Consider the following 27978-nt stretch of genomic DNA (forward strand, 5'->3'; position numbering starts at 1 on the left):
CAGAAATACACAAACTGTTTTTTAAAGTTTTATTTGAAATAATATACAAGAATATAGTGTGCAAAATTTAGGGGCAACATCATGAAGACGTGTAATGAACTCAAATCAATTTAACAGCTGTGATTCCTGACCAGAAACACCACTTGTTAAGTAACATGAAAAGCCATGATTGTAGCGCAGAGCAAAAGCAGCTGTATCGCCAGTGGATTTGCTCTAATTTTAAACAGTTGGAGGAAAAAGTAAAGTGCAAAATCTGCCCCCACCATGAAAATATCTGTTGACAAAAATAAGATACTTAAGATAATATGGTTGAGGAGATAGAACAGAGTTTAAAAATATAATGGTGACAGTGTGTTAATAGCACCTCATGGTGTATATACCAATGCTATTAACTAACTTTACCTTGGCCTGGGCTGACGGTCCTGCCACCTGGTGCAAAAATGTCACACGAGATAGAAAACAGGCCTACAGCATGCACTGCACCAGGTGGTTTGCATGTTCCATTAGACCATCCACCTGCCGCATGTCCTGGTTGTCTCTTGGCACTGGCCAGACTGGGAGCTTCTGTGTTTGGCACTGGTGTTAGGGCCATGTGTTTGCTGTTCAAGGAAATCCCACCTCCCGGCTTCAGTTTAATTACATAGTTTGTGCAATACATATTAATAAGCAATAAGGGTCCAATGTATAAACAGCAGTTACATATTTTAAAATTCCCCCTTTTGTACATTTTAAAATAAAACATTTATACACTTCTCTTTCTACTGTACTTTAGCACCACAGGATATCAATTTTCAAGCCTATATTACCTGATAGACATATATGAAGTTTGGAAGAAAATAAGGCAATTTGGTTTACAATGTTGATAGTTTTAGCTTACTTAATGCTCTATTGTTGAAAGCAAACCCTCACTCTTACTTCAGGAATCAATGCTATCAGTATTTTTATGGTCACACAAATTCACGAAAAATGGTGAGGCCTTGGATCTTTTTTTCCCATCAAGTGTCAACAGTTTGCAAATATAGATTAAGAACAATAAAACATCTTGGTTTAATGTTGTTGAGAGCCCTGTGGAGAAAAAAAAAGTGAACTCAGTGAACATTTATAGAACAAAAAATCAATCTGTGTTGCAAACACTTATAAATCATTTAAAAAAAAATACTTTAACATTAAAATTATAATTTGTTAATACAACTGGAGCCAAGTCCTCAAGAAGATCTATGGTAATAAACATGGCCCTGACGCTTATTTAATGGCCAGGAATTTCTTTGTGACAAGAAAGGAAATACACATCCTTATTATGAAATAATAATAGCTAATATTTAATGGTGCTTTTGTATCAGACACCAAACTAGATGCTTTACAAATACTTCTTTTGATCCTCACAACAACCCTGGGAGGTAGGTACTATTATTATCATCCCCATTTTGCAGATGAAATGAGTGAAATAACATATGTAAAAAACACTGTATGTAAAGAGTTTTAAAATTATCATCATAGTAAAAGAATGCCAATATAAACCTAAATTCTAGCATGAGCTGGAGCTCTTTTGTAACTGTCATGTTTTTTTTATGAAAATAAAGAAATGTTATTGGCCTTCTTAATAATCCGAGCCTCTTTGAACAGTTCCCCTAAATATTACACAATACACCAACTATTTTGGTGAGGCTCTTAAGATATGTTCACATAAAAACACACTGTATTCTACCATTTGTAAGGAATTGCTTATAATTAGGTGAAAACCATTGAAGTCCTCATTTCACAAGTGATGTATCACAGAACTTCAAATCTTATTTCTTAAATGAGTTCATAATTTTTACTGTTGATTTTCACTGAGTGTTGGAATTTTAACTATTGATTATTTAATTTATTTAATTATTTATTTAATTATTATTTAATTATTGATTAACTATTTTAACTATTGATTATTAGTTTAAGATTCAACAACAAATCTTATTACACTACAATATAGTTTACTCATTCTTTTTCTGTGCCATTCCATTCAATTTTTATCAACTCTAGAAACTACATGTATGCTGGAGAAGTCCCAATATTTTAGTAAACATGGTAAGGTATCTTCTCCAGACTTCTCTCCCACTTAAGAAAAAGGTCTTACAATTCCAATTTATTATAGGTTTTACCAATATCCTCCTTTCAGCTATATCTTTGTTTCCTAGTATATCAGGTAATGAGGACCCTGGAATTCCTAATTTTTAGGCCGACTTCAAACTGACTGAAGATTAAATGGCATTTATTCAATAAGACAGATACCACTCTTAACATGAAATGTTTTTAGGCACTAATGGATATTACAGTATAGGAGAAAATTACAATATATTTATAATTTATGTAATATGTAAAATTATAGGAGAAAAACGATCATTTTAAGTTCAACAGGAGGATAAAAACATTACTGATGATTAAAAAAAAAAAAGCTAGGAGAATATAAAAATACCAGATATCCTTCCATAAAATTTAACAGAAATGTGGGAAACATTCTGATCACTAATAGGACTTTAGAACAATCACTCTGTGAAACATACTGAATTGGTTCTTTTCCGTTTCCAACAGTCAGGATTTAAACGTTTTTGTTCTTCAGCCAAAGCCTTGGCTTCTAGAGTGTACATTCTCCTTTCTTCATTTTTCATTTTCTTCCACCTGTCACCAAGTATCACACTTATGGCTCTGGAAAGCAAGTATTTTCAGAATGTTACTGAAAGGTAAAAAATATACATATGGAATAGAAAGAAAATCATTATCAACATTATTTTGTCAAATGTATTGAAGGAAAATGGTTAAGACAATAATAGTCTTTCCCTAATAAAAAAATCAAGATACAAAGACAAGCTTTACCATACTTGAAGAATTTTAAACTATTAGATATAGGGCCAATAATGCAATTTATTCAAATATAATGTTCAAAAGAAATGTTTTAAAAAATCATTTAACCAGTTATTGTCAAACTGAAATAGAAATGGGAGCCACTAAAACATACAAAAGGATCCTCCCACAGGCCACACACTGACTTTTACATTAATACATTAAAACCAAATAGGAACTACATTTTAATTTGGCTCGGGCTACACCACACCTCTATAAATGTCAAAAGCATGGCTATGGACAAGCCTTACAAATGAAGAGAAAACTAGTTGGAAATATTTAAAAAGTCAACCTAATTTTCATTCAGTGATATTTACATAGTAAATCTACCTGTTTTTTAAAATTTATAACTGCATTATGTTGGTGGCCTTCTTTTATCTACTCACTACACTAAGTGACCAGCTATTATTTGTCTTAATCATCTAATTGCTTTGCCCCCAAAATCAGATTTTGCAAATTTAAAGTATTCCTTAAGTCATCATTTGAAAAAAATGCATACCACCTATGCTCAGTAAATATTGAATAAGAAATTTAAAAGGTAAGGAGACCCCAAAAGCAAAGAGCTACACAATGATGGAAGTTTGTGGCTAAACTTACCATGCCTACCTTACTCATCTACCATAACCCACATTCAGATATGAGACTGCTTCTAGTCAGGCTTTCATTTAGTCTAGGTACTTTTAATAAATAATGCTAGAACCATACAAAGCTAGTTGGTTCCTGGACAGGATGCATAAATGAGATAAATACAGATATACCATCTGACAGAGAAACCAGAAGGGCTGGGAATAGCATCTCTAAAAAAAGCAAGAGAAACTAACAAATTTGAGAATTAGGGTATAATTTGGGTTTGATTAAAAGAGAAAGGAGAAGGGAAACCACAGACTGGATTTCTTATCCCTTAAATTACAAGATACAGGGTGTCCTAAAAGTCCTATCTTAATAGTTTATATCTATATGCATATATATGTACACATATACACACACACACACACACATGCTTTAATAAAATACACTGTTTTCTAAAATTGCCTGATAAGGTTAGCATGCAATTAATTTATGAATTAACAATATTGCCATGGAAAAAAGTTCCATTCATATATAGATATCTTATTCTTCCCACGATGAGACTATGAAATTAATATATATGGCACAGTAAGGCATAAATTAGAGCTCCACAAATCTTATGTACCTAATTTAATACTGGATGATGTAAGATGCACATCTATAAAGATTATAATTGGCTCCTTTCTTTGAATATTCATGATTTCCCTTCTCTCCAGAGTTCACTTAAAATGAAATATTAATATTTATCGACTAACAATTTATTTTTGCATTAAATTTATGCATGCAATTTCAAGTTGATTTTTTATCTTAAAAGATAGCTTTAAATTATAATCTACTTAAAAGTATCACCCCTTCTCTCCTCCATGCCTTATATTTTCCCAAGTACAGTCTGGACCAAGGGAATGGACTTGCCTTACTCATAACATTATTTATCTCATGGGCAAAAGGCAAAATTATCAAGGTAGTGTTGAGACTCATCAAGGGATAATTATTACCCAGGATGAAAAATAAACCCACTTAGCTCCTATTTAGATCAGAAACAAGTGAAAAGTTGGTCTTACAGAGAAAAAAAATCAGTCAAGTGTAATTGTAGCTAACACAAAGAAAATTTAAATAGCTAATCATTTAAAACAAAGACTACTTTGTGAGGTAGCGAAGAAGTCTTCAATGCCCTAGGTATTAGAAGACATGGTAAGTTAAACTGAATAACCCTGAACAAGTTACTGACCTCTAAGCTTTCATATTTTTAGATGGGGACACTACCTCCCTGCCTATCGCAACTATGCAAGTTCTATGCAAATATGTTATTACATGGCAATGATCTTAGAGCCTTCATAGAGATATTTGTAAAATTAGGCACAGACCAACATCTCACATCATATACCAAGACAAGGTCAAAATGGGTATATGATTTAGACATAAAGGGTGTTATCATAAGGAAATTGGGATAACATGAAGTATTTTACCTGTCAGATCTATGGATAAGGGAAGAATTTCTGAGCAAACGAGATAGAGAACAATATAAGATGTAAAATGGATTACATTCAATTAAAAAGATTTTGCACGAACAAAACCAATGCAGCCAAAATTAGAAGGAAAAAACGGGGGAGGGGGTGCTTGAAGAAGGAGAGGGGATTTACAGCCAAGTTTCTCTGATAAAGACTTCACTTCTCAAATATATAGAGAACTAAGCCAAATTTTAAGAATACACATCAGTCCCCAACTGATAAATGGTCAAAAGATGAACAGGCAGTTTTCAGAAGAAATCAAAGCTATCTATAGTCACATGAGAAAATGCTCTAAATCACTAATGATTACAGAAATGCAAATTAAAAACTCTGAGGTGCCACTTCACACCTATCAGACTAATATGACAGAAAAGGAAACTAACTGTTGGAGGAAATATAGAAAAAATTGGGACACTAATATATTATTATTGGTAGAGTTGTAAACTGATCCAAACATTCTGGAGAGCAATTTGGAACTATGCCTCAAGGACTACAAAACTGTGTATGCCCTTTAACTCAGCAATACCACTGCTAGGCCTGTATCCCAAAGAGATTTTTTTCTGAAAAGTCTCTATAGCAACTTCTTGTGGTGGCAAAGAATTAGAAACTGAGAAAATACTCATCTAAAAAAAAATGGCTGAACAAAATGGTAGTATATACACGATCGTGATAAAATACTATTGTGCTAAAAGGAATAATGAGTAAGGAGGGTTTCACAAAAACCTGACAAAACTTACATGAACTGATGCAAAGTGACAAGAACAGAACCAAAATAATACTGTACAATGGTCAATTGTGAATGACTTGGCTATTCTGAACAATACAGTGAGAGAACTGATGGAGTCTGAAGATACAGATCAAAACATACTTTTTTCCCCCATTTTTGGTGGGGTTTCCCTATTTTTTTTCACAACATGGCTAATATGAAAATGCTTTGCTAGACTGCATATATAATCCATATAAAATTGCTTACCTTCTAAAGGAGAGGGAGAGAGAGGGAGAGAAATTGAAGACAAATTTTTTTTATTACTTTATTTTTTTCCCCAATCATGCATAAAGTCAATTTTTAACATTCATTTTTTTTAAAATTCTGAGCTCTAAATTTTCTCTCTTCCTTCCAAGATGGTAAGCAACTTGATATAGGTTATCCATGTTGAATCATGCAAAACATATTACTATATTAGTCATGTTGTAAAAAACAGACCCAAAGGGAAAAAAAAACAAAAAAAATACTGAAAGTCCAAGTACTATGCTTTGATCAGACTGCACCAAGTTCTCTCTCTGGAGGTGGATAACATTTTTCAAGATGAGTCCTTCAGAATTGTATTGGGTCACTGTACTGCTGAAAATGGCTAAGTCATTCACAATCATATAGTATTGCTATTACTGTGTACAATGTTCTCCTGGTTCTACTTATTTCACTTTACATCAGTTCATATGAGTCTTTTCAGGTTTTACTAAAATCAGCCTGCCCCTCGTTTCTTATAGTATAGTAATATTCCATTATAAACATATACCACAACTTGTTCAGCTACTTTCGAATTGATGAGTCTCCCCTCAACTTCCAATTCTTAGCCACCACAAAAAGAGCCACTGTAAAGACCTTGGTACAAACAGGGTCCGTCCCCCTATTTCTTTGGGATACAGACCTCATAGTGTTGTCACTGGCCCTCACAAATTTTCATCCAGCTAAAGTGGGTAATTTGTGAATTTTAAATACTTTTCAAAATATATGTAGCAATTTGTCTTACAGCAGCTAGCCAGGTTACTGGTTGTCTGTTCTCCCTTCCCCAACAAATATCCCTGATGAGACCATGTGAGAAAAAAGAGAATGTCTATTCTTGTTTTTATGCTCTTTTTTTTTTTTTGGCTTAAACAAGGGGAAAATCCTCCCTCTACTCATACCCACTTGTGTAAAGAACACATAAAACATGAATTTTGGTGAATAGTTTTTAGAGGCATGTGTCACTGAACTCAAAACATTTTTGATAATGAAAATGTAACATGTTTTTAAAAATTGTGTACCACTTAGGTCTAATTATCTAAAATTTATTGGAGTTCTTACTTTTTTCTGTTTTAGGAACTACTCTCAGTTGTCCAGACACATGTTAAAGAGCTCTCTAAAAATAAAGAGCTCTCTTTAGCACTTACTAAATTTATCTAGAAAGTTATAATTTTAAATGATCTTATACTACACTGCCACAAATACTAATAATTATGTAACACTGAGATCATGTCCAAGCAAAAATTCAGTAAATTAAAAAAAAAAAATCTCTCATTCTAAAGCATGCTTAAAAAGCATGCGTTATTTTCATTGCGTTTCTCCATGATTCTTTATCCTTTTATTATTTTATTTATTATTGCAATGCACAGATCTAAACAGGGATAGGGAAAGAAGATTACATTTCCCTACAAAACAACTTGGATCATAAACCCTGTATATCAAGGTCCAAACAGATCTGTGTAGTACATCACCGCCAGTTTTCAAGCCCTAGCAGCACTGTTAAACATACACTGTGGAGAACCTGTTAATTATGTAGTTCACTTGTACCCAGAAAACCACAGCTACTGTGAACAGCATCACTCTGTAGAGGATTTGATGGTGCAGCCATATAGCTTTATCACCAAGTCATTATCCATGCAACTGATGTCTAATAAAGTACTGTGTACTTTTCCCACTCAACATACAACACCTGGAAATTTACTTTTTCCATTTCTCTTGATTGGTTATGCATTACTCCTGTATAGTCCAGACAAAGTAGCCTATTTGCTGACTCCAGTGTCTGCAATTCCCTCTCTCCTTGGAAACCTCCATTTCTTTGAATCTTTAAGTTTCAAGGCTCATTTCACATGTCACCTCATACAAAGAAATTACTTTGTGTATTTTTTTGTATTTGAAGAAGTGTTCCATGGGACTGTAATCTCCCTGAGGGTAGGGACTTTTCGTTTGTGTTTTTGTCTCTCCAGTGTATTTCCTTAACAAATGTTTGTTGAATTGAAAAAAGGTACAGATAACCATCCAAGTAATGATGAACTTCAGTGAAAAGCGCCAGCTGTCATAATCAGAACAAACTGCTGCTTACCTGTTATCTTTCCCTGGATACATCTGAGTATATTCAACTCTGTACTTTTTGGCGAAAAGCATAAAGGCATTCATTGGTCTTTTGCACTTGTTAGGAGAAGTGGCACTCACAGTACTTGTAGTCCCTGAGCTGTGGCTTTTGACAGCTTTACTATATAAAGAATTGGAAGAAAGCTGTGATGATCCAGCAGAGACACAGTTTTTGCTGCATTCTGATCTTTCAAAGTCCTGACTACCAGGTCCTCCACAAGATAAAGATGCACGACGCTGACGAGCCATGCTACTTAACACATAAACAGCAGAAGAATCCATAGGTGTGAAGTCATAACTAGAATCATAAAAATAAATATATTATTAAAATGACTGTCATTTAAATGCTTAACATTTTCCCCATTTTTAATACTGATTCTTCTCAAGTTATCTTGTGTTTTTAGTTGCTTGGGTACATATTGTAATTCTCCCGATACAACACATTTTCTTAGCACCACTAGCACTTTGTTTGATGTGCTTGGCACTTTTTTCTATACGGTGTTTAATATTTGACACTTTTCTGTCCTTAAAGCTGATCATACAGAACAGCTCAGTTATCTGCAGATCATCTACCAGAATATTAAGAACCAAGATCTATTTTGAGAAAACTTCTGATCAGTCAAGATGTCAGTATATCCACTCTTTAAATTCTCTTGCACTTCACTCAAAGGAACACTCTTCAGGCCCTTATCCAGAATTTATTTACTTCAATTCTAACAAACTTGGTTATCTAGTTTCCTAAACCACAACAGGTTAAATATGAAACACTTAAGGAAGCATTGGAAAAGGGATAGAATTCTAGAGCAGTGGTGTTAAACTCAAGTAGAAATAAGGGCCATTAATTCATACATAAGGATTCCTGCAGGCTGCATATTGACTTAGTTTTAACAAGTAATGTTACCTTATACTGTATTTTTATTTAGTTTAACGTTTCTCAAATAAATTTTAATCTGGCTGCCACAGATGGCCATGTGTTTGACACCTTTTCTAGAGCAAAGGTTCTTAATGTGGGTTCCACAGACTCCCTTAGATTTCAGAGGAATTCACAAACTTGGATAGGAAAAAAAAAATCACATCTTTATTTTCACTAGCCTCAATATGAAGTTTAAATTTTTAATTTAAATAAGTTTAAATTATTTAAATTTAAATAACTCAAACTTCAATTATTTAAAAACACTATTCTGAGAAACGGTCCATAGTTTTCACCAAAGCAACCAAAGGAACAGTCCTTGATCTATAAATAGGCACAATGATAGCAAAACTATAGAAAGCTAATATATATATTATGAAAATATGGTTATCTGGGATAAAAATTCTTACTCCAAAGAACTCTCTAAAGGTCTAAATAGTTATTTGATCAAATACAATATAATTTCATGACACGTAATTAAAAAGTTTAAGTCACGTTAATACTGTTTATAAAGGTAGAGCAGTACAGTATACATTTTAGAAAGGTTTTGAAAGAAAACAATTCCAATTTTTTAATGCTTCATTTAATAAGAAGGGGCAAGCTTCAACTGGAGGCAGCTAGGTAGCTAAAAGTGGATAGAGTACTAGCCTGAAGTCAGGAAGACCTGAGTTCAAATCCAGCCTCAGACACTTACTATAGCTTGTGACCCTGAGAAAGTCACTTAACCTCTGTTTGTCTTAATTCATTGGAGAAGGAAATGGCAAACCACCAAGAAAACCCCACAAAAATCACAGACACAAATAAACAAAAACAAAGCTTCAATTATCTGAAAAATTCAGTGACATGAGTTCCCTGTTATTTTTAGATAAAGAAAAAATATATTGTTATAAAGAAAAAACAAAAGAAATCATAATCACACCAAGAGAACCACCGTTAACATAAACAATGGCCTAAGGCTGACCTAGTCTCTTTACTGCCAACATTCCTGGGCCTTGTGTCCATTCTTCTTGACTTCCCACTTCTTACCCTTGTTGGGGGCATGAAATCTATCATTTCAATTGTATACTGAACCCAATTCCTGCTTCTCTCCCTTTTAAAATAACCTAGCAACCAATCAAGAAAAACAAGTGATGTGTGAAAATATGGAAGAGCAATTGTACATTTCTAGAAGACCAGTGAGTTTTGTTACCAATAAAATCAAGAGAAGGTTAAATATGTGTAACTGCCCCTTGTCACTGCAAAGAGCACAGCTAAAGTGGGAAGATAAATCTCTAAAAGAGAATAATAATTTTCACTGGAGTATCAAACATCCAAATTACATTCAAACATCCATTTATGACTTAACACTGTGATATCTAAAAATTTCAGAAAAATCTTACAATGTGCTCTTCTTCCTACAAAATGACCGTGGAAGGTAACCAGTTGATACTAGTGACTGGACTATTAGACACGAATGAATTCTAAGGATTATCCATACATGTAATTTTCTAATGTATAATACATTTAGATAAATTTACTGACACAGGACATTACAAAGTTCAAATACTATGGGATGCATATAGTTAAGAAATATCTAAACAATAATCAATAGTTAATTCAGACATCAATGCAACTTTTTTCTAAAAAATAAGCATTTTCAAATCTGTGGTTTTATAAAAATATTAATCTTCTCTCGATTTGTAAAAGAAAATGATTCTTAGGATACCTTAGTAAAGACTTAAAAAAAACCAACTCTGAATTATAATCGAAGTACAGTGGGAAAAACATCAGATTTAATTGGGATTGGAGTTTTAATTTACTACCTATGTGACCTTGAATTTGGAAACAGAGGACCTGGTTCAGAGCCTATCTCTGACATCTGCTTTATTTTGGGCAAATTACTTTGGGTCTCTTCTGATTTTAACAGTATGAAAAATATATGTCTTTTGAAATACCCGAAGTCTGGAGTAGAAGAGATAGCATTAATTGCTAAAATTTGATAACTGTGCCCTCTAGTGGTACCAGCACTACATATCAGTAATTCAAGTTTTTGAGTCTCCTGTCCCAGCATTTAAGTATCTCCAACTTCACATATGGGTGAAAACTCAAATAAGTTAAAAATGTGAAATATTTAATTATGAATTTTCTATTATTTTGAACAACAATAAAATTCTGAAGTATATGGAATATCAAGCTTCTAAAAAAAATTTAAATTTACTAATTCCAGAAAATTCAAGGAAACAAAATTCCTTTTTCATTAACACAAATGTTAGTTTACCAAGAGAAAAGAGCAGTTTCAAATATGTCTGATGCCCAGAAAGTAGTAACTATTAATGCCTCAGTAAGGTCAATTAAAACTGAAGCTTAAACACCTATACTTCTATTTAGTACCAACAAAATACCTGCTTTTCACACCAATTTATTACCTGTCTTCGCTAGATGTTAGAGCTGGCTCTAACTTTTTCAACGCCTTTCCTTATTTTACATTTGACTTATAAACAATTTAGATTTTATTTTAATCTTTGTCCATTTAGTTTGCCTTCCTATTCTGTGGAGGATATTTTTTTGTTTTTTCTTTTCCTAAACAGAACTCACTCTGAAGTTCAAAACTCACTCCAAAATAGCATCTAGATGGTGATGGATCTGAAACCAAGAAAACCCAAGTTTAGTTCTAGCTTCAGACACTTAACTAGCTGTGTGACCCTAGACTTAACACATTTGCCCCAGTTTCCTCCATATGTAAAATGTGGATAGTAATATCACATAGCTCCCAAGGTTCTTGTGAGAATAAAACGAGAAAATATTTAGTACAGGGATTTGTAAGCTTTAAATCACTACATAAATTCCATTATAATATTATTATATTAAGTGAAAATGTAAATGTCCTAAAGACTTTCCCTAGTTATTACACCAAGTTAAGTTGAACTGTTAATTTTCTCTGTTATGGAAGCTCGTAAAGAATGGAACCAGTCTGTTCCACAATGAGAATTCTTTTGCTTTAAGAAGTAATTCAGCTACAAAAGTAAGCGTAGGCCCAAGGCTTCAATCTAGGTATTTCACTGTCTCATAGGATGCAGGCTATGAGCCGGCTGGTCTTAATCCACAGGAAGACATTCAAATGGATTTCTGATGTCATCCGTTTGGATGTTCTCTCCAATGATGCCAACCACCCATCTTCTGCTTGTCCATGCTATGCCTCTTGTGCATTAAGTTCTATGTGGAGCCCACCTAACACATGCAGCCTCCCTCACTTTCTGCTGATATCCCCAAGATACCAGTGCAGTACTCTGGCTATTCATCTGCCTTCCCTCTCTCTGTGACCAACTACAGGAAGAACTGCAATCATGATTTGGTGTCATTCTGTTTTTTCAAGGAACTAAAGCCCCTGAATATTAGATATACCATATCTAAGGGATTTTCTAAGGAAAATTTTTTAATACCTGTGGATCTTTAGTTTAAATCTGACAGAAGAAGAACATATATGATCTAACCTCAAAGCTGAACTGTTTAATTAAATTCAACACAACAAGCATTTATTAAACTCTGGCTATTTGCAGGCATCAAGTTGGATGGTAGGGATACAGGAAAGACACCCCAAGCCCTACCTTTAAAGAACTTTCAGTCTAATGAAGGGGATATGACATATCCACAAATATGAGATAATTAAAAAAACTATCTCCCCAAACCAACCTTCTTCTGTCAAGTACACCGCACACCCCCCCCCATCCCTCAAGTTCAACGTCTCATTCTCCTCTCACTCCACATATCCGCTTCCCAGGTGTCATAAATTCTACCTCCACATCGCTCACTTCTTTCTACTGCCATGGCTCCTACCCCAGCTCAGCCCTATACCACTTCCAATCTGGACTACTACAATGAGCTAATGAGTCTCTCCCTTCCCCAATCCATTCTCCATAATACTGTCAATCCTAAAGCAAAGGTTTGACCATGTAACTCTTCTATTTGACACTGAAAACCCTTCCCACTCATCTTATTCTATACAGCTCCTTCACAAACTGCCTGGGGGCCAGAAAGACTGGCCTCTTTGCAGCTGCTCCCCAGAGAGCTGTGCCTCGGCCATCTCTCTCCTATGCCAGGGAAGCACTTCTTTCTCACCTCCAAATCTTTTGTTCCCTTCAAAGCTCAGCTCAAATACCACCTCCTCTGCCAGACCTTTCCAGACACTAGGGGCTTCTGTGCCTCCCAAATTACCTTGTATTTATTAAGTACATTATCTCCCTGACAAAATATAAGGTACTCAAGGAGGAGAGCTTTCATTTTTGTCTTTATATTGTGCCTAGCACATAGTAGGAGCCTGATAAATGCTTGTTGAATGACTCATACAGTTCAAATTTTAAATGTTTTATACAGGTTCAACCCCTTTCCTAAAAGGTTATGTAATTCTCCAGACTGCATGTTATCTTATTTACCCTGACTACTTCATTTAATTCTATTACTCTTTGTAATTTCTCCTAAACAATTTCTCTTGGATGTTTTTCAAAGTCACAAAGGTTTACAGCCCCTGTAAATATTCATCTTAATACTATACCAACTACTACAAAATATGCTATTTAAAAATTTGAAAAAAGAATGAGTCCAAGATTACCTTTTAAATGTATCAAAAACACCTGAATCATCAAAATTAATGGCATCGGGGTGTCCAGGAGGTAGACATACATCGCCAATATGAACTTCACAGCATGGAATGCCATGCTGAACCACAGTCAGGCTTGGATAAAATGATGACCAACCTATAGTTATATATAATAGTAACATAAGCAAGCTGATGCTATACCTAGTTTCCCCTTCCCCCCAATGCATTCTTTTGTTTACAGATAGTTTTTATTATATCTTAACTACAAAATGTCAAATCAATTGTTAACTAAAACACATGTGAATTTTTTCTAATGCTGGTTACTAGCACTAGGTAATTATTTTCTCCATAAAATTAATGTTAACAAATATATCACAAATTAATAATTGATATTTACAATGATGCTATCAAGATTTTAGCATAGTGAATACTTTCTTAAAACACCTGAGATTAAACTGTGTTTTTTCATAATAATTGTGTTAAAATGCATTTACCATATTCTACTTCTCTAAAAATTATTGATTCAAGTACGGAACTTTTGGCAACTCTATCAACCGGATTATCTGACTATGACGCCACTATTCACTAGAACGTGCCAGATAATACCCACACAGTCAATGCTGATAAAATCTTTTTAGAAGACAATCTAGGGTTATACTATGAGTCACAAAAATAATCATACTCTTTGATCCAGTAGCCCAATTATTGGGAATCTACTCTTAAGACTTATTAAAAAGAAAAGAGCTGTTCAAAAATTTACTTAGTAGCACTATTTCTAATAGTAAGGAACTAGAAACAAACGTTTTAACAGTTCATGAATAGCTGCATGGTATATTAATAACAGAATACTATAACAACATTAAAATTATGAGTATTTAAAAATTTGTTAAGGTTTATATGACGCAAGATGAAGAAAGCAGAAGCAAAGAACATCACAGTATGACTATGTGTGAATATATACAAAGAATGGACCTGTTATCTCTGATTAAAGTCCACAACCAGTCTATGACTTAGTAGGAAAGTACTACAGAGTTGTCTGAGACATGAAGACATGAAGTGACTTGCCCAAAGCCACAAAGGTAGCGAAACGTCAGAGGTAGGATGATTTGGTCTTCCTGACTCCAAGCCTAGAACTCTATCTACTAAGCTTCACTGCCTCTACACTATATAAAATATGACATTATATGAGTACAACTGAGAGGCAGTATGGCTTAATGGATAGAGGCAGCCCAAAAATCAGGAAACCCTTCAAGTCCCACTTCTAACACACAAGGCTATGTGACCATGCACCAGTTCCTCAGCCCCTCAATGTTTCATACAACTCTGCAAGACTTGGGCTGCAGATAGCTTTCTAACTGCTCTGGAAGAGCAGATTTCCATAATGAAAGTTCTGAATGAAAGCAACGAAATCACAGCTCTGACCCCAGCCCCACTCCACTCGCTCCAAAATTTATAACCACATAAAAGGAAAAATGGATACACATTTACTTATAGACACTGATGGGCAAATAAATGACAGAAGGTAGAGCTGAATAATTAACAAGCTGATATACACACACATACATACATACATATATATATATATATACAGCACATTAAAAACTAAATATAAATAATTGCAAATATACCAAATAACAGGAAAGTAAACATTAAAGTCACATACTCAAAAAAGATACACTCATATTTATGATCTGCTATTGTTTAAACAAATATATAACGTCCAAAAACAAATATTACTTAAATAAACTTTTCCCTTTAAACTTACAAAATCATCAAAGCCATGGAACACTGCAAAAAATTTAAGATGTTTAATTTGAAAAAAGTCAGAATATCTACCATACCTTTATTTTTAACATAGAAAGGGTGGTCTAGTTTACACTCAACAGTCAGTAAACCATCTTCTACTGTACCAGGATCAAAAGTCAACTTCAGTACAGACTCGCCAAATGAAATGCTTTCTTCATGGGATAACAACTTTAGACCATCAGAACCATAACCCTGAGAAAACATATACAGTATGAAATAGACATGCTGACTAACAGTCTATAAAATTTCTATGGTTTTTCTTATGGGTTTGTCAAGAAATAAACAAATGCAATTAATTCTCAAGTAATTAATTAAACATGAGAACTCCCCAATTCATGAATTACTTAAGGTAAAATTTTAATGCTATCACATCCCCTTCTCTCAAATATGAAATCAGTGCAATCTTCATAGTGTATAAAACCAAATTTAGCATTCAATTAAAAAAAGTATGAATTTTAAGGCAAAAAAAGTACCATCACTTCCTCCCCAACCACAGCTTTCTACAGTAACCTAAGGATGTGTGACTATAAATGCATTACAAAAAATAGTAACAAATCCCCAACTAAAATGTGTAATGTATTAAAATGAAAATAACTAGAATATATCTTTGCATATTATTACCTGGATCTTATTCTAGTGAAATGAAAATATTTCAGAAATATCTAAATTGTAAAGAATGAAAGCCCTACCTTTTGAGTACCCACAGGGAGATCTTCACTCTCACAGCTCTCAGATCTAGCAAAATCTTCAACATCCTGCCATTCTTTATTGCGTCCCTTATGAAAGCACAGACGTGTGCCTGCAATTTAAATTGAAAAGGGAATCCAAATATTGAAATGGTGTCTAACATCTGCAAACAACATACCACATACAACATACCACATATTCTTACCTTTCAAAAAACAATGCCACACAGTGGAAGGCCAAGAATTGCACCATCCCAGATCATCATCATCTGAGAGGGAGGACATGCAGAAAATTCCAGACTCCGATTCACTATTTGCCTAAAAATATATATACTTTTTATAAGTTACTAATTCTTGCTATCAGTATATAGATATTAAATGTAGGATCTTCTCATCTGACCAATTTTCTAAACAAAAAGAAATCCAGAGTCCTCTAAAATCCATTTCTTGGAAACCACATTTCACCCACTATCACTAAATGTATTAGTAATTTATAGAGTAACACCCCAATGTAACAAGACTACTTCAAAATTTCATGAGATTATGTGTAAGTTTACAAACCATTGGAAGGAAGAAAAAAGTTATTTTGAAACTTCATGAAAAAAAGAATTAATGCACTGATTCTTTTGCCACCTTTTTAAACCTCAATCAACACACTCACCCTTTCATGTCTTACTGATGCTTCATCCTTCCAATGATGATTAGAGAAAGTAGGCTCACCCTTGGAAGAAGACACTGGTGGAGGACGTGCATAGGAATGTAAACTTTTGCTAGTTGCTATGATGTGTACAGGAGATGATCTAAAAGGAAGCATTTTTAGCTTTAAAGTCTGTGTTCTTCAAATCGATCTTTTCTTTTGACAAAAGTTATTAATCACATTCAAAATTTTATGTTACTACACAAAATTCTCATTTGGAAAACAGAGTTGAACACAAGCAAGATGTGTGTATATTATATGCTTAATGTTATTATATTCCCAACAAATTATTAACAAAGCCTCCCCCTACATTGATTTTTAAATACCTAATGCCTTGTTCAGGTTTCACTGAATTTTGCATTTTAACCACCAAATATTATCTCAACATACTTCATTCATTTTACCCATATTTATACATTCCTTATGAACTATTTTCCAAGCACTGATTTTTCCTATCTGCATCCCACCTTACCCTCATGCACACACACACACACACAAAAAAAAGTATAGTAAAAATGAGAATGCAGTCAACATGAAGAAAACTTATTTCAGTGAAATAACTTACTTAATTTGCCAAAGTATTTATTAAGCTACTATTTGATTAAATCTCTTAAGTTTACTAAAGCTGAACACAGCTCATCCTCTGGATCAAGCATTCTGGTATCTGTTATCATGTAAGGACATACAAGTTTTAAATTATTTTTGAATGTCGAAAACACATTAGGTAGAATTATTCTTTTTCTCAACGATCACATTTAAAAATAAAAATAATTAAAATCACTTTCCATGGAAAGTCTTATCAGCCTCTTTACTAAAGAATGCTTCTTTTTCAAGTTCTGAGAATGTTGAGATAAGGGCTTAAAGACTCAGAAAATAATCTTACATGAGAAACAGATTAGGAATAGGACTACAAAATGATATACTTGTAATTAATTTGTACAGATTAAACAATCTGGAATTGGAGTAAAGAAGTAAAGAGAGAGAGCAAGAAGGGAAGCCCTCTCTGACGGACACAAACCGAAAGGAAAACAGACCAACTACAAATTTTATCTAGCGCCAGTAAGGACTTAGTCACGTCATAGTTCAAAGAAAAATGTCTAAACCGCTATTTTCCCAATAATGGAGCTACCTTTTAAATCATGATTCCACAGAACTTATTTATGATACCATGATACCATGGATACATGATGCCATCAATATAGGTACTCCTTCCTCTGGGGCACAATGTAATTCATCTGGGCCTTTTTAAACTATAGTTTGGTTTGATTTCCATATATCTTTGTAATAATCCAAATATATCCCAATGAATCCTGGCATATTATTTAACCACCTTTTTTATTTCAAATTAGACTTTGATTTGTTTGATTTTGCCCTGCTTTCTTTAATATCTAAACAGAAAGAATCACAGAATGAATTCTATCAATATAACTGAGAGGACTATTTATTCATTCATTCATTCACTCCTTCCCTTAACCCACATTTAAAAGAAAAGTTATGTTCTTAAGTTTTTCTGGTATAATTGTAATGAAAGGATTCAAAAACACTATTTTCACCTGTTGCTTTATCCTTCTACTCTGCATGAATAGTGTGAATTTACCTGAATCCTTTGGTACTATACAGTTAACAACTTCAGATATCCAAATATCAGTAACTAAAAGATTCTAAACTACATAGGAAGTTGCTTAAGCAGCCACTACTTAGTGTTTAGCAAAGGCATGCAAGAAAGCTGAGTGTGACTTTCCACCTTGTTGCCTAGGAAAAAAGGGAAGCACAGAAAATTCTGCAGAGAATAAATTCACATCTTTGGGGGTTACTTCTTTAAATGCTAATTTATATTTATTTCCTTCTAAAGGGTTCTCTCCACTTTACAATAACTATGCTTAGTCCTTGTAACACTGCTATAAAGATGAAAAGATCATCAAACTGAATTAAGAAAACTGGGCACCAAGGCAATTAGCAAAAAACAATTTTTAATAAACAAAAAACCCAGGATTGCGATGCCTGGATGGGTTCCATAATTATGCCGAGATTTGGATGTCATTCCCATTTCTGTAAGTGACTATGTGCACTAGTGCATTACATGCAGTAATTGCTGTAGATGTTCTTCAGTTCTTTCAGTCATGTCTGACTCTTCTTGACCCCATTTGGGGTCTTCCTGGTGAAGATACTGGAATGCTCTGCCTAGCATTCTATCCAATGCACCACCTAGATGCCCCATGCATTACTTTACAGTAACTTAAAAAAAAGGAGAAATTCCATTATCTCGACATATGACAAAAACTAATAGTCTGGTTTATTTTCTAACAAGACATAATGAACAAGTAAAAAAAAAAAAATCTGATTTTTTAAAAAAAGATGTCTTCATAGAAAAAAAAAATATTCTTTCCTGGAGTGTTTCCATTTTCATTTTGCTTCAATACAGGTGAATGAAAGTGAACTGACTTAAATTAAACCTAAATGATTCTGATAAAATGTTAAGTAAAAGAAGCAATTGAAGTATATATAATCAGTAAGATAACTATGGGTTTCTCAGAGGAATCAAGTTTACTTAATCTTTTACAACGCAATCTATCAGTTCAGAATGACATGTATTTATGTTATAGTACTCTGCAATATGCACACAAACATACACTCTTTCAGTGGACAAAGTCCATTGTTTAAAGTCAATTTTATTTTCTCATTGAAGAAATCCAGTGTTATCTTGTGCCTTTTTCACTCACATCAAGAAAATATGCTGGTCATCTATCCCCTATGCAATGTGTCAGAGGTACTCATGAATCCACAATTTTTAGAGCTAAATAATTATTAAAATGAACTCTACTTTGGTTTACTCCAGAGCAACAGATTCCACGGGTAGATAAATCAGTAACCCACTTTCAAACTATTTGAATGAATAGAACAACAAGGGTCAACATCAACTAACGTATATTTGAAGGAAAGTTCAGAATACTGATTTTAATCTACAAAGCAACCAAGTACACTAGTATAAACCTATAAATACTAGATAAAAGAAAGAATGCTGCAGGTTAATATTAACAAGTCAATGTAGAGTATTATCACATTTCTTCAAGCCAAAAGAAATTTCATTTCCATGAAAAATAAGGAAAGGGGCTAGTAAGATGTTATTTCTAAAAATTTTGTTGGCTAATTTTAGTAACCTCTTAAAAAAAAAATCAACATATTCTGACTTTTATCTCAAGTGATGTCTTTCATTCATCCAGGCGGAATTAAATAAAAAAGACAGTTAATGAGCCAAAAAATTTTATTCTCAAAGGTTAGGACCCATTAATGAAATGGGCTCATTCTCGGAGTTATTTCAAATGTGATCTACCAAAACCTTAATCCAAATGAATTATAACGTCCAATGTACAATCTAACCTAGTAAATAGGTCAACTGAGCCAGGTAAAATAATTTAAACATTAATAAATATAAACATTTTGCAATTATCATCAGCTTATGCAATGGTACATATTTTAGATTCTTCTTAAAAAATGAAAACAGCATTCCTACCTGTTATAAAATGAGCACTGCATAAGAGGACTTTGTGGACTTGTGGCTATGTTTGCCAGTTCTGTCAGCCAATCCACCTCATTTTCACAATATGCATTTTCTGACATGTCTGAGGTATTCTGGCTCCACGGTGGCCTTGTATATTCTTGATGTGAAACTTCTGCACTAAGTTGGTATATGGAAGATTGGGTAGAATCATTCTGAACAGCTTGAAGTTCAGGAAGGTCATCTGCACACAAGTAAACCCAAAATCATACATAAGAAATTACTCACTTATCACACAATATTATCATTACTGAGGGGAAAGAAGTCTTCCAATGTAAATATCCATAGTCAACAATTGGGAACATCAAAAATCATAAATTTAAAATTAAAGGCACATTTATTTTCCTTGAATTATATTTTGAATAACAACAATTTTTAGATTTAAAATTCACTAATATATTAGTTTGATGGATGAGTAAAGATCAGATAAATATAATGCAGCAATGAATTTTAATTCCCTCAACTATTATACTGACAACCATTTAAAAGGCTATAACAGATGATTTTTAGAGTTCACATGGGAGTAACTGGTATCAAAAGCTATACAGAAAATAAGCAATACTATAAACTTCTTGGTTATACTTATTAATGTTCAAGGGGAAACGATGAAGGGGAGAAAACCCCACATCTCTGAGCCTTAGTTCTCTCTCCCTATAAAATGAGGGAGTTGGTCTAGGTGACCTTTTAAGGTACCTTCCCGGTTCTAAATCTGTCTCACGATCTTTCCCCACATTTCTTGAAAACTTTCACAGAAACTAAACTATCCCATATAAAACTCATTCAAGAATTCTATTCCTAAAATCCCAACTAAAGGATACTATTCATTGAAACTCCTGACCGCAGGGCTCTTTTCCCAAGTCTGTTCCACACAGTTACCATCTCAGTGTACTTCCACCCAATCACAACAGACAATATATTGAGTCACTATTTCCTAATTTTCCATTCTATTAAATTAAGCTTGATTCTGTCCTTTAGGCTCAGGCTACATAACAAAAGGAAATGAAGTCAGGGAAGTGAAGTCACTCAGGGGATCTGTCCATCTGATCTTCTGTTTTTAATATTCAACCCTAAGTCCCCACAGCAGCTACTGGGTTGGTAACCTACCCCAAAGTGAAGAATCACTCTGCCCTCTGCCCCTCCACCTACAACTAGAAGTGGCCAAGCATTGAGTTTCTCTAAGAAAGTATAAACCCTTAACATTTATTAAACGCTTTCAATATACTTTAAAGATACTATGCCGGGTGCTAGGGAAACAAAGCTACAACAGGAAGGATAAATACACTAATAATTAGAATGGAAAGTATGAAATAAATGCTAATGTGAATGCCATGTAATGTTCCGAGTTCCAGTAAGGGTTGGGACTATCGTATCTGATCATCAAATAACTCTACATATAGCAGAAACTTAGTAAAATTTTTAGATACTGAATAAATGATGGAGAACACATTCATATAGGAGGAGGAAAAGGTACTCTTCAAAGATAAAGTATCACCTGAAAGACTTCAACTGAGAAAGTTGAGCTCTATCCTAAACATGGGGAAATGAGGACTAGCCAGAACAAAAGCTGAAAGATGAGACAGGGCAGAATGAGGGATGGTGGTCAGTGGTCCAGCTTTGCAAGAAAAAAAAGAGTATGTCAAATGGTGTAATAAGGGGTAAGGCCAGACAGGTATGGTGAAGCCATATTGCAGAAGTCCTTGAAAGAGAGTTAGGAGCTTATACTATATTTGAAAGGCAATGAAAAGCTACTCATTGCTACCATTTAGTAGGAGTGATATGAAAAAAATGTTTTATAAACAGTTTTGATTTGGTTCAATAAAATTTTAATGTGTTCTTTAAAATGACCAACAGAGTCAAGACCCAATTTGGTTTTAAATCACACTTTAAAAGCACAAAATAAAATTATCTTGAAAATTTCTAATGGACAAAGTCATAAATATGATCAGATCACCGGAGTAAGAATTGGAGCTGGCTATGTAAAAATGAATGCTAAATCGTATGGAGAGGCCTGGATAATTTCTGAAAAGTAGTAAATTGTTTACCAAGCTCCATGTGTTCATCACAGGAAGCATATCCAGGTGAAGATGGCAAATTCTCATTACACTGCAGCAACTCCAAGGAGTCATTCATTCCTGAAGCTCTCTTGTCCATTACCAGCAGGAGTTTCTGTACTGCATTAGACATTTGATTTGTCTTCACTTCCCACACCATGTTATGGTGTTCAGACTTAAAAGAAAAATAAGTAATGTGAATGAAAATGGCAAGATATGTGATCTTGGGAATTTTAACTACAAACAGATCAAAGGCATCATAATCTTGCATCCCCTCACTCACTTAAGTTTAAGTCTAAATATACTGCTCCTCAGAGATTCAGGCTAACATATCTTGATCTGCAACTATAAAGATAACATGCAATTACATCTACATGCCAGATTCTGAAGTTATCATCATGCTGAATTAGTAAAAGTCCTTCCTTCTAAAGAATGCAAAGGACATTACTTATATACATATTTTATTTAACCTAATAACATTATTGTGAAACCCTGGGGCCAATCTCCAATTATTTGTCTCAAAGAGCCTTTTGTTATATTTGAATCCAATCCAACTGAACAAACATTTGTTAAACACTTTACTAAGTCCAAGAACTATGCCAGGCACAAAAACAAAACAAAAACAGTCCCTAGCCCCAAAGAGCTTACATTCTACTGATGGGGGAGGGAAGGAATAAAACATGCAAAACAGGTAAGTATACACACTGTAATTTGAGATAGAGGGACATAGGTAGGGTAAGACTTAAAAGATCACATAAGTGAGGCTTATTACCCAAACTTTAAAAGGGAGTATAAGTAAGTGGGAACCAATAAAGAAATACTGGAAAGAGAGCTGGATGTAGCCAGGATAAATAGGTTCAAATCCTGATTCAGATATCTCTATTAGTTGAGCAGCCACGAGCTAGTCATTTAACCTCTCTGAGCATCAGTACATTTGTAAAATAAGGACGCCATGGCTATTATCTCACTGTACTGTTGTTTAGTTTGAACTCTGTAAACCTCAAAGCAACAGAAATATGTGAGGTATTCATATTATACTGCAGGTGCTAGATCATTCTTGATCTTAGAGCCACACAGTATTCATTATTTGTTTCCTACAATTTCTAACAGAAAAGATTCTTAAATAGTATTAAAAATATGCTCTTTAAAATCATTAGGAGAAAATATTTTGTAAAAACCATAAAATTTTGACATTACTTCTCTTAAAAAAAGGAAAACCATTTATTTTTATCATAATCTGACTATCTTATTAGGCTTTTGGACTATGATATTAGTTAAATGGTTCAATGACAGAGCACAGGGCCAGAGTCAGACGCTTACCAGCTGAGTCACCCTGGGCAAATCACTTACCCCTGTTTGCCTCAATTTCCTCATCTGTTAAATGGGAATAATAAAAGCACCTACTGCCCAGACTAGTTGTGAAGATCAAATGAAATAATATATTTGTAAAGCATTTAGTACAGTGTCTGACACATAGCAGGTGTTATGGAATAGAATGTATTAGTATAATTAATTATACCTGATTTTGAACAAACATTAACAACTCACAGAAATATAATAGCTAAGCCAGCAGCAAAATCCAACTTTCTTTCAAGTTCCCATCTATCACTATCTGTGTGACCTTGGGTTTGTCATTTCATGTAGCTGGTTCTCCCTTTTCATATATATAAAATGGAGATGGTGGATGAGATGACCTCTTAAATTACCTTCCAGCTTCTAATCTGTAATTATGAAGGGGAGGGAATAAGCATTTATTAAGCATTACTATGTACTAGACACCTTGAGATAATATTTGTCAAGCACTTATCATCAATTCAAACAATAATTTTAAAGCAGGTGCTATTAACCCCATTTTACATTAGGAGAAACTGAGGCTAAGTGAATTGCCTTGAATCACATGGTTAAGTGTATGAGGCTACATTTGAATTCAAATTTTTCTAAGTGCTGACCCAGCACTCTCTATCCACTGCTACTTAGTTGCCTAGGTATCTGTATCTACCTATGAAACCTACACTGCTTCTTCAATCTACTTACAATAATTTCACCATTACCATGAAAATCTCAGATTAATGAATTCCTGCAATTTACACACAGCACACTTGTGTCTTAAGGTCAGCCTTAGAAGGTGTCAAAAAACCCTTTTCAAAACCTCTAAATGTTCGATGTTACCATTAATACTTATCCTAACATAAGATTAACTAAGGGCAACAAGATTTCCTCTGCATTCACAGGATCGCTGCATACTTCCCCTCTGGACTAATGGCCATCAACTTGGCAATATGAATCAAAGGAATTCCTTGAACTACTACATACACGCCAATCCAATCCAAAAAATATTAAGCACCTAATATATGTAAGACACTGTACTAGGTAGGTCAGGCACTGGGGATACAAAGATAAAACGAAAAACTTTGCTTAAAAAAACAAAACATACAATTTTCAAGTGTTCCAAGCCAATCAAAATGCATTGAAATGTTTCTTACCGCTTAATAGTTATAGCAATGCTTTATATTTCATTAGGCACAGAAAGCAAAAGGAGTCAGAAAAGATATAGTACAGAAAATAAACTTTTTCCTTCAGAAGCTTTATTAAACTCATTTTGGTCAACTTTATTTACTCTCTTTAACAATGCTCAATTGCAAACTGCTTCTGCAGGAACATTCCTCAACAGGAAAGAGGCACACATAAAAGTACTAGACTTCATTAAAGAATCATTCCAATTACTGGCTACATTTCCCTAAAGTGACACATCCTTCACATGATATAACTTAGCACCTCTGGGACAACTGAAAGAACACTGATGGAGTCTGGAATTTAAAACTGAATCCCAGCTCTGTCACACTTCTAAAAGGTATAACCTTGCCCAAGTGTTTTCTCATGTATAAAATGTTCATCCTTGTATTGTCATAAAAATGTCATGAGGATCAGATGAGATGAAATCAGCTACTATGTAAATCTTGAAGTGATGCACAAATGTTAAGTTCATTACTTGAAACTGTAATATCCAGAAGAATGTAATAGAAAGAACACTAGATAAGGTCATAAATGGTTTCAGTTCTAGCTAATGTGAATAGATGTGTGACTTTAATTCATGTATTTTTTGCCCTCACTATCTTCATGTGTAAAATGAGGCTAAGACCAGTCCTAAAAGGGCAGTTGTGAGAATCAAATGAGAAAGCCCTCTAAAGTGACAGACACTGGGGCAGTGAGGTGGGGCAGTGGATAGATCACTGGCCCTTGGAGTCAGGAGGACCTGAGTTCAAATTCAGCTTCAGACACTAACTGTAAGTGTCTGACGCTGGGTAAGCCATTTAATCTTGTTTGCCTCAGTTCCTCATCTGTAAAATGAACTGGAGGACAAAATGGCAAACAGCTTCAATATCTCTGCTTAAGAAAACCCCAAATGAGGTGGCAAAGAGTTGGAAACAACTGAACAACAAAAACAATCTAACCCTTTAGCCTCTTAACCGACCTAGGACAATACAATTGTGGGCACACAAAATTAACTGAAATAAATGAGGAGACTGTTCAAAGGCTACAAGTTGAGCTTTTCAAATTCAGAAACCTTCTAGGAAACAGTATCAAATAACCACAATAAATTTCACCTTAATTCAACTAGTTTACCCAAAGGATAATAAGTAATATTTACATATGGCTTATAAAGTGCCAGGAACTTTACAAATATTGTTTCATTCTATCTTCACAACAAGCAGGACTGACAGGTGCAGTTATTATCCCCCATTTTAATAAGGAAGCTGTGACAGGTTAAGTGACTTGCCCAGGGTCACATAGATATAGAAAATGTCTGAGGCTCAATTTGAATTCAGGTCTTCCTGACTCCCGAAGCAGTTCTCTATCTGCTGTGCCACCTACCTGCCCCTCAATCACATCTACTTTAAATGGAAATATTTAATATTTCAGTTTACAAAATAACGAGAATGTCCAATACAGCTTTTTCTTTCTTTTTGTTAAGTAACGGTCTTGATATTTGAGGAAACCGACCCAATCACTGGATAACTGGGACATTACTGTTTTTAACATCCAGGAAGCCTAATATCGGTTGGTCTGTTCTAAAGAGGAGGAAAGGAGAGAGAGAAGGCCAGCTCAAAGGGCCTGCCAGCCCCTGCCTTCAAGAGAGGGCACAGCCCTCGGTGACCGCAGTGGGCGCCCAACCCTTTAGTGCCCTCACTTCGATCACAATACCGAACAGAAGTTTGCCTCCAAGACACTTTAATTTCCCCCCTCCCCCCCTTTCCTCCCCGTCCAATGGCATTCCGGCCCTGCCCTACACCGTGACTGTGGGTAAAGAGAACGCGGGCCGGGAGCAACCGCTAAAGAACTCCTCAGAGTGCACGCAGGGGGGCCCACACGCCCTCCCCCCCGTAAGTGTGCGGTGGGCAGCGGCGCCCGCACGAAGGAGGAAACTGGAGCGTCCTGCCCAGCAGCCTCGGCGCGGCCCTGCACCCGCAGCGCCGCCCTCCCAGGAAGGGCCAAATCCGTCCCCTTCCTGCCCCCGCTCTCCTCCATTACTCATCCCCCCTCCCCCCCGTCATGTGACCGCCGCCTGGACGCGGAGGTTGTTTATCCCCCTTCGACACGGCCCCATTGCGCAGGCGCCCCAGAGCCCATTCATTCGAACTGCGTAACAATGAGCCCCAGGGCCCAGGGGCTTCGAGAGGTTGGCGGCTCAGGCCACCGGAGCCAACTGCTCCGCCAAGGGTCGGCCGGAGACGCCAGACGGCCCTTCCCGGTCACCCTCGACCCTCCTCCGCCTAGTTAAAGCCGTCTCTTCGGCCTCCCCCCCTCCCCCCGCAGGAAGAGTTGGCAATCAAACTTTGCTGAAGCCCCTAGAGCTCCGTGCCCGGGGCCCACGTCCAGTCAACACGCACCAGGGCAGCCCCCCGCCCCGGTCGGGCAAACACCTGGATCGCTCCCCCTCCCCCGGCCCTGCCCGGAAGGTCCCTCGCGCACCACAGCCAAAGCCGCCGCGGCCAGACTCCAGTCGGCTCGCGCAGATCGGCTCGCAACCGTTACGAAAGGGGTTCGGGGGCCGAAAGAAGGTGGAAGCAACGGTTAACGGCCACCGCCCGCGGCGGCCGGCCCGGGTGGAGGAAAGCACCCGACCGATCCTCGGCTCTCAGCCTCCTCCGCCTCCCGCCATCCGCCCTCCCCCCCTTTTCCTGAAGCCAGACACAAACAAGCCCAGCCGCTGAGTGAAGGCAGCCCAAGACCAAAATCCCGCGAGCCGCTCCGACCTCTCCGACGGCCCCACGCACCCTCCGCCACAGCCGGACAGAGTCCGTCGGGGTGCCTTGGGCCCCAGTCGCGGCTTTCATTCCTCAACCGAAACTTTCCCACTTACCAAACCCGTCGCCATTACCAAGTCTTTCAAGCTTCTCCTTCCCCCTCCCCTCAACCCCCTGGGGGCCGGGCCTCCACCTAGCTCCTTCGTCCTCTCATTGGCCTGAGGAGTCGCCATTCGACCATCCTTCCCTCCCATTGGGCACTATAGATGTCTGTCATGGAGGGCGGGCACATATGGACTCTGTGTTTCCGTCGATTGGGAAGTTTGGTGCGTCAATCATAGGAACAAGCTATTCGGATTGGATCGCTGCCGAGACTCCGGAGGTATACG

General features: G+C 35.9%; 1 protein-coding gene across 3 annotated transcripts; it reads right to left on the minus strand.

The window, feature by feature from the left end:
• Positions 1 to 15: 15 nt before the first annotated feature.
• Positions 16 to 27971, minus strand: HBP1 (HMG-box transcription factor 1). Of its 3 annotated transcripts, none has more exons than XM_072653060.1 (11): positions 27706 to 27971; positions 22335 to 22518; positions 20248 to 20476; positions 16701 to 16839; positions 16246 to 16357; positions 16043 to 16152; positions 15389 to 15545; positions 13560 to 13704; positions 8036 to 8362; positions 2541 to 2682; positions 16 to 1065 (listed from the first exon to the last, which is right to left on the minus strand). In XM_072653060.1, the coding sequence occupies exons 1-11, from the start codon at positions 27841 to 27843 to the stop codon at positions 1048 to 1050; spliced, it is 1701 nt and encodes a 566-aa protein (XP_072509161.1). In that variant the 5' UTR covers positions 27844 to 27971; the 3' UTR covers positions 16 to 1047. The 3 variants fall into 3 exon arrangements, with proteins under 3 accessions (XP_072509161.1, XP_072509163.1, XP_072509162.1); XM_072653062.1 differs by lacking the exon at positions 27706 to 27971 and adding an exon at positions 23892 to 23960; XM_072653061.1 differs by lacking the exon at positions 27706 to 27971 and adding an exon at positions 22627 to 22685.
• Between the last annotated feature and the right edge of the window lie 7 nt (positions 27972 to 27978).

This window comes from Notamacropus eugenii, chromosome 3, assembly GCF_028372415.1.
Source record: "Notamacropus eugenii isolate mMacEug1 chromosome 3, mMacEug1.pri_v2, whole genome shotgun sequence".
Taxonomy (NCBI): Eukaryota; Metazoa; Chordata; class Mammalia; order Diprotodontia; family Macropodidae; genus Notamacropus; species Notamacropus eugenii.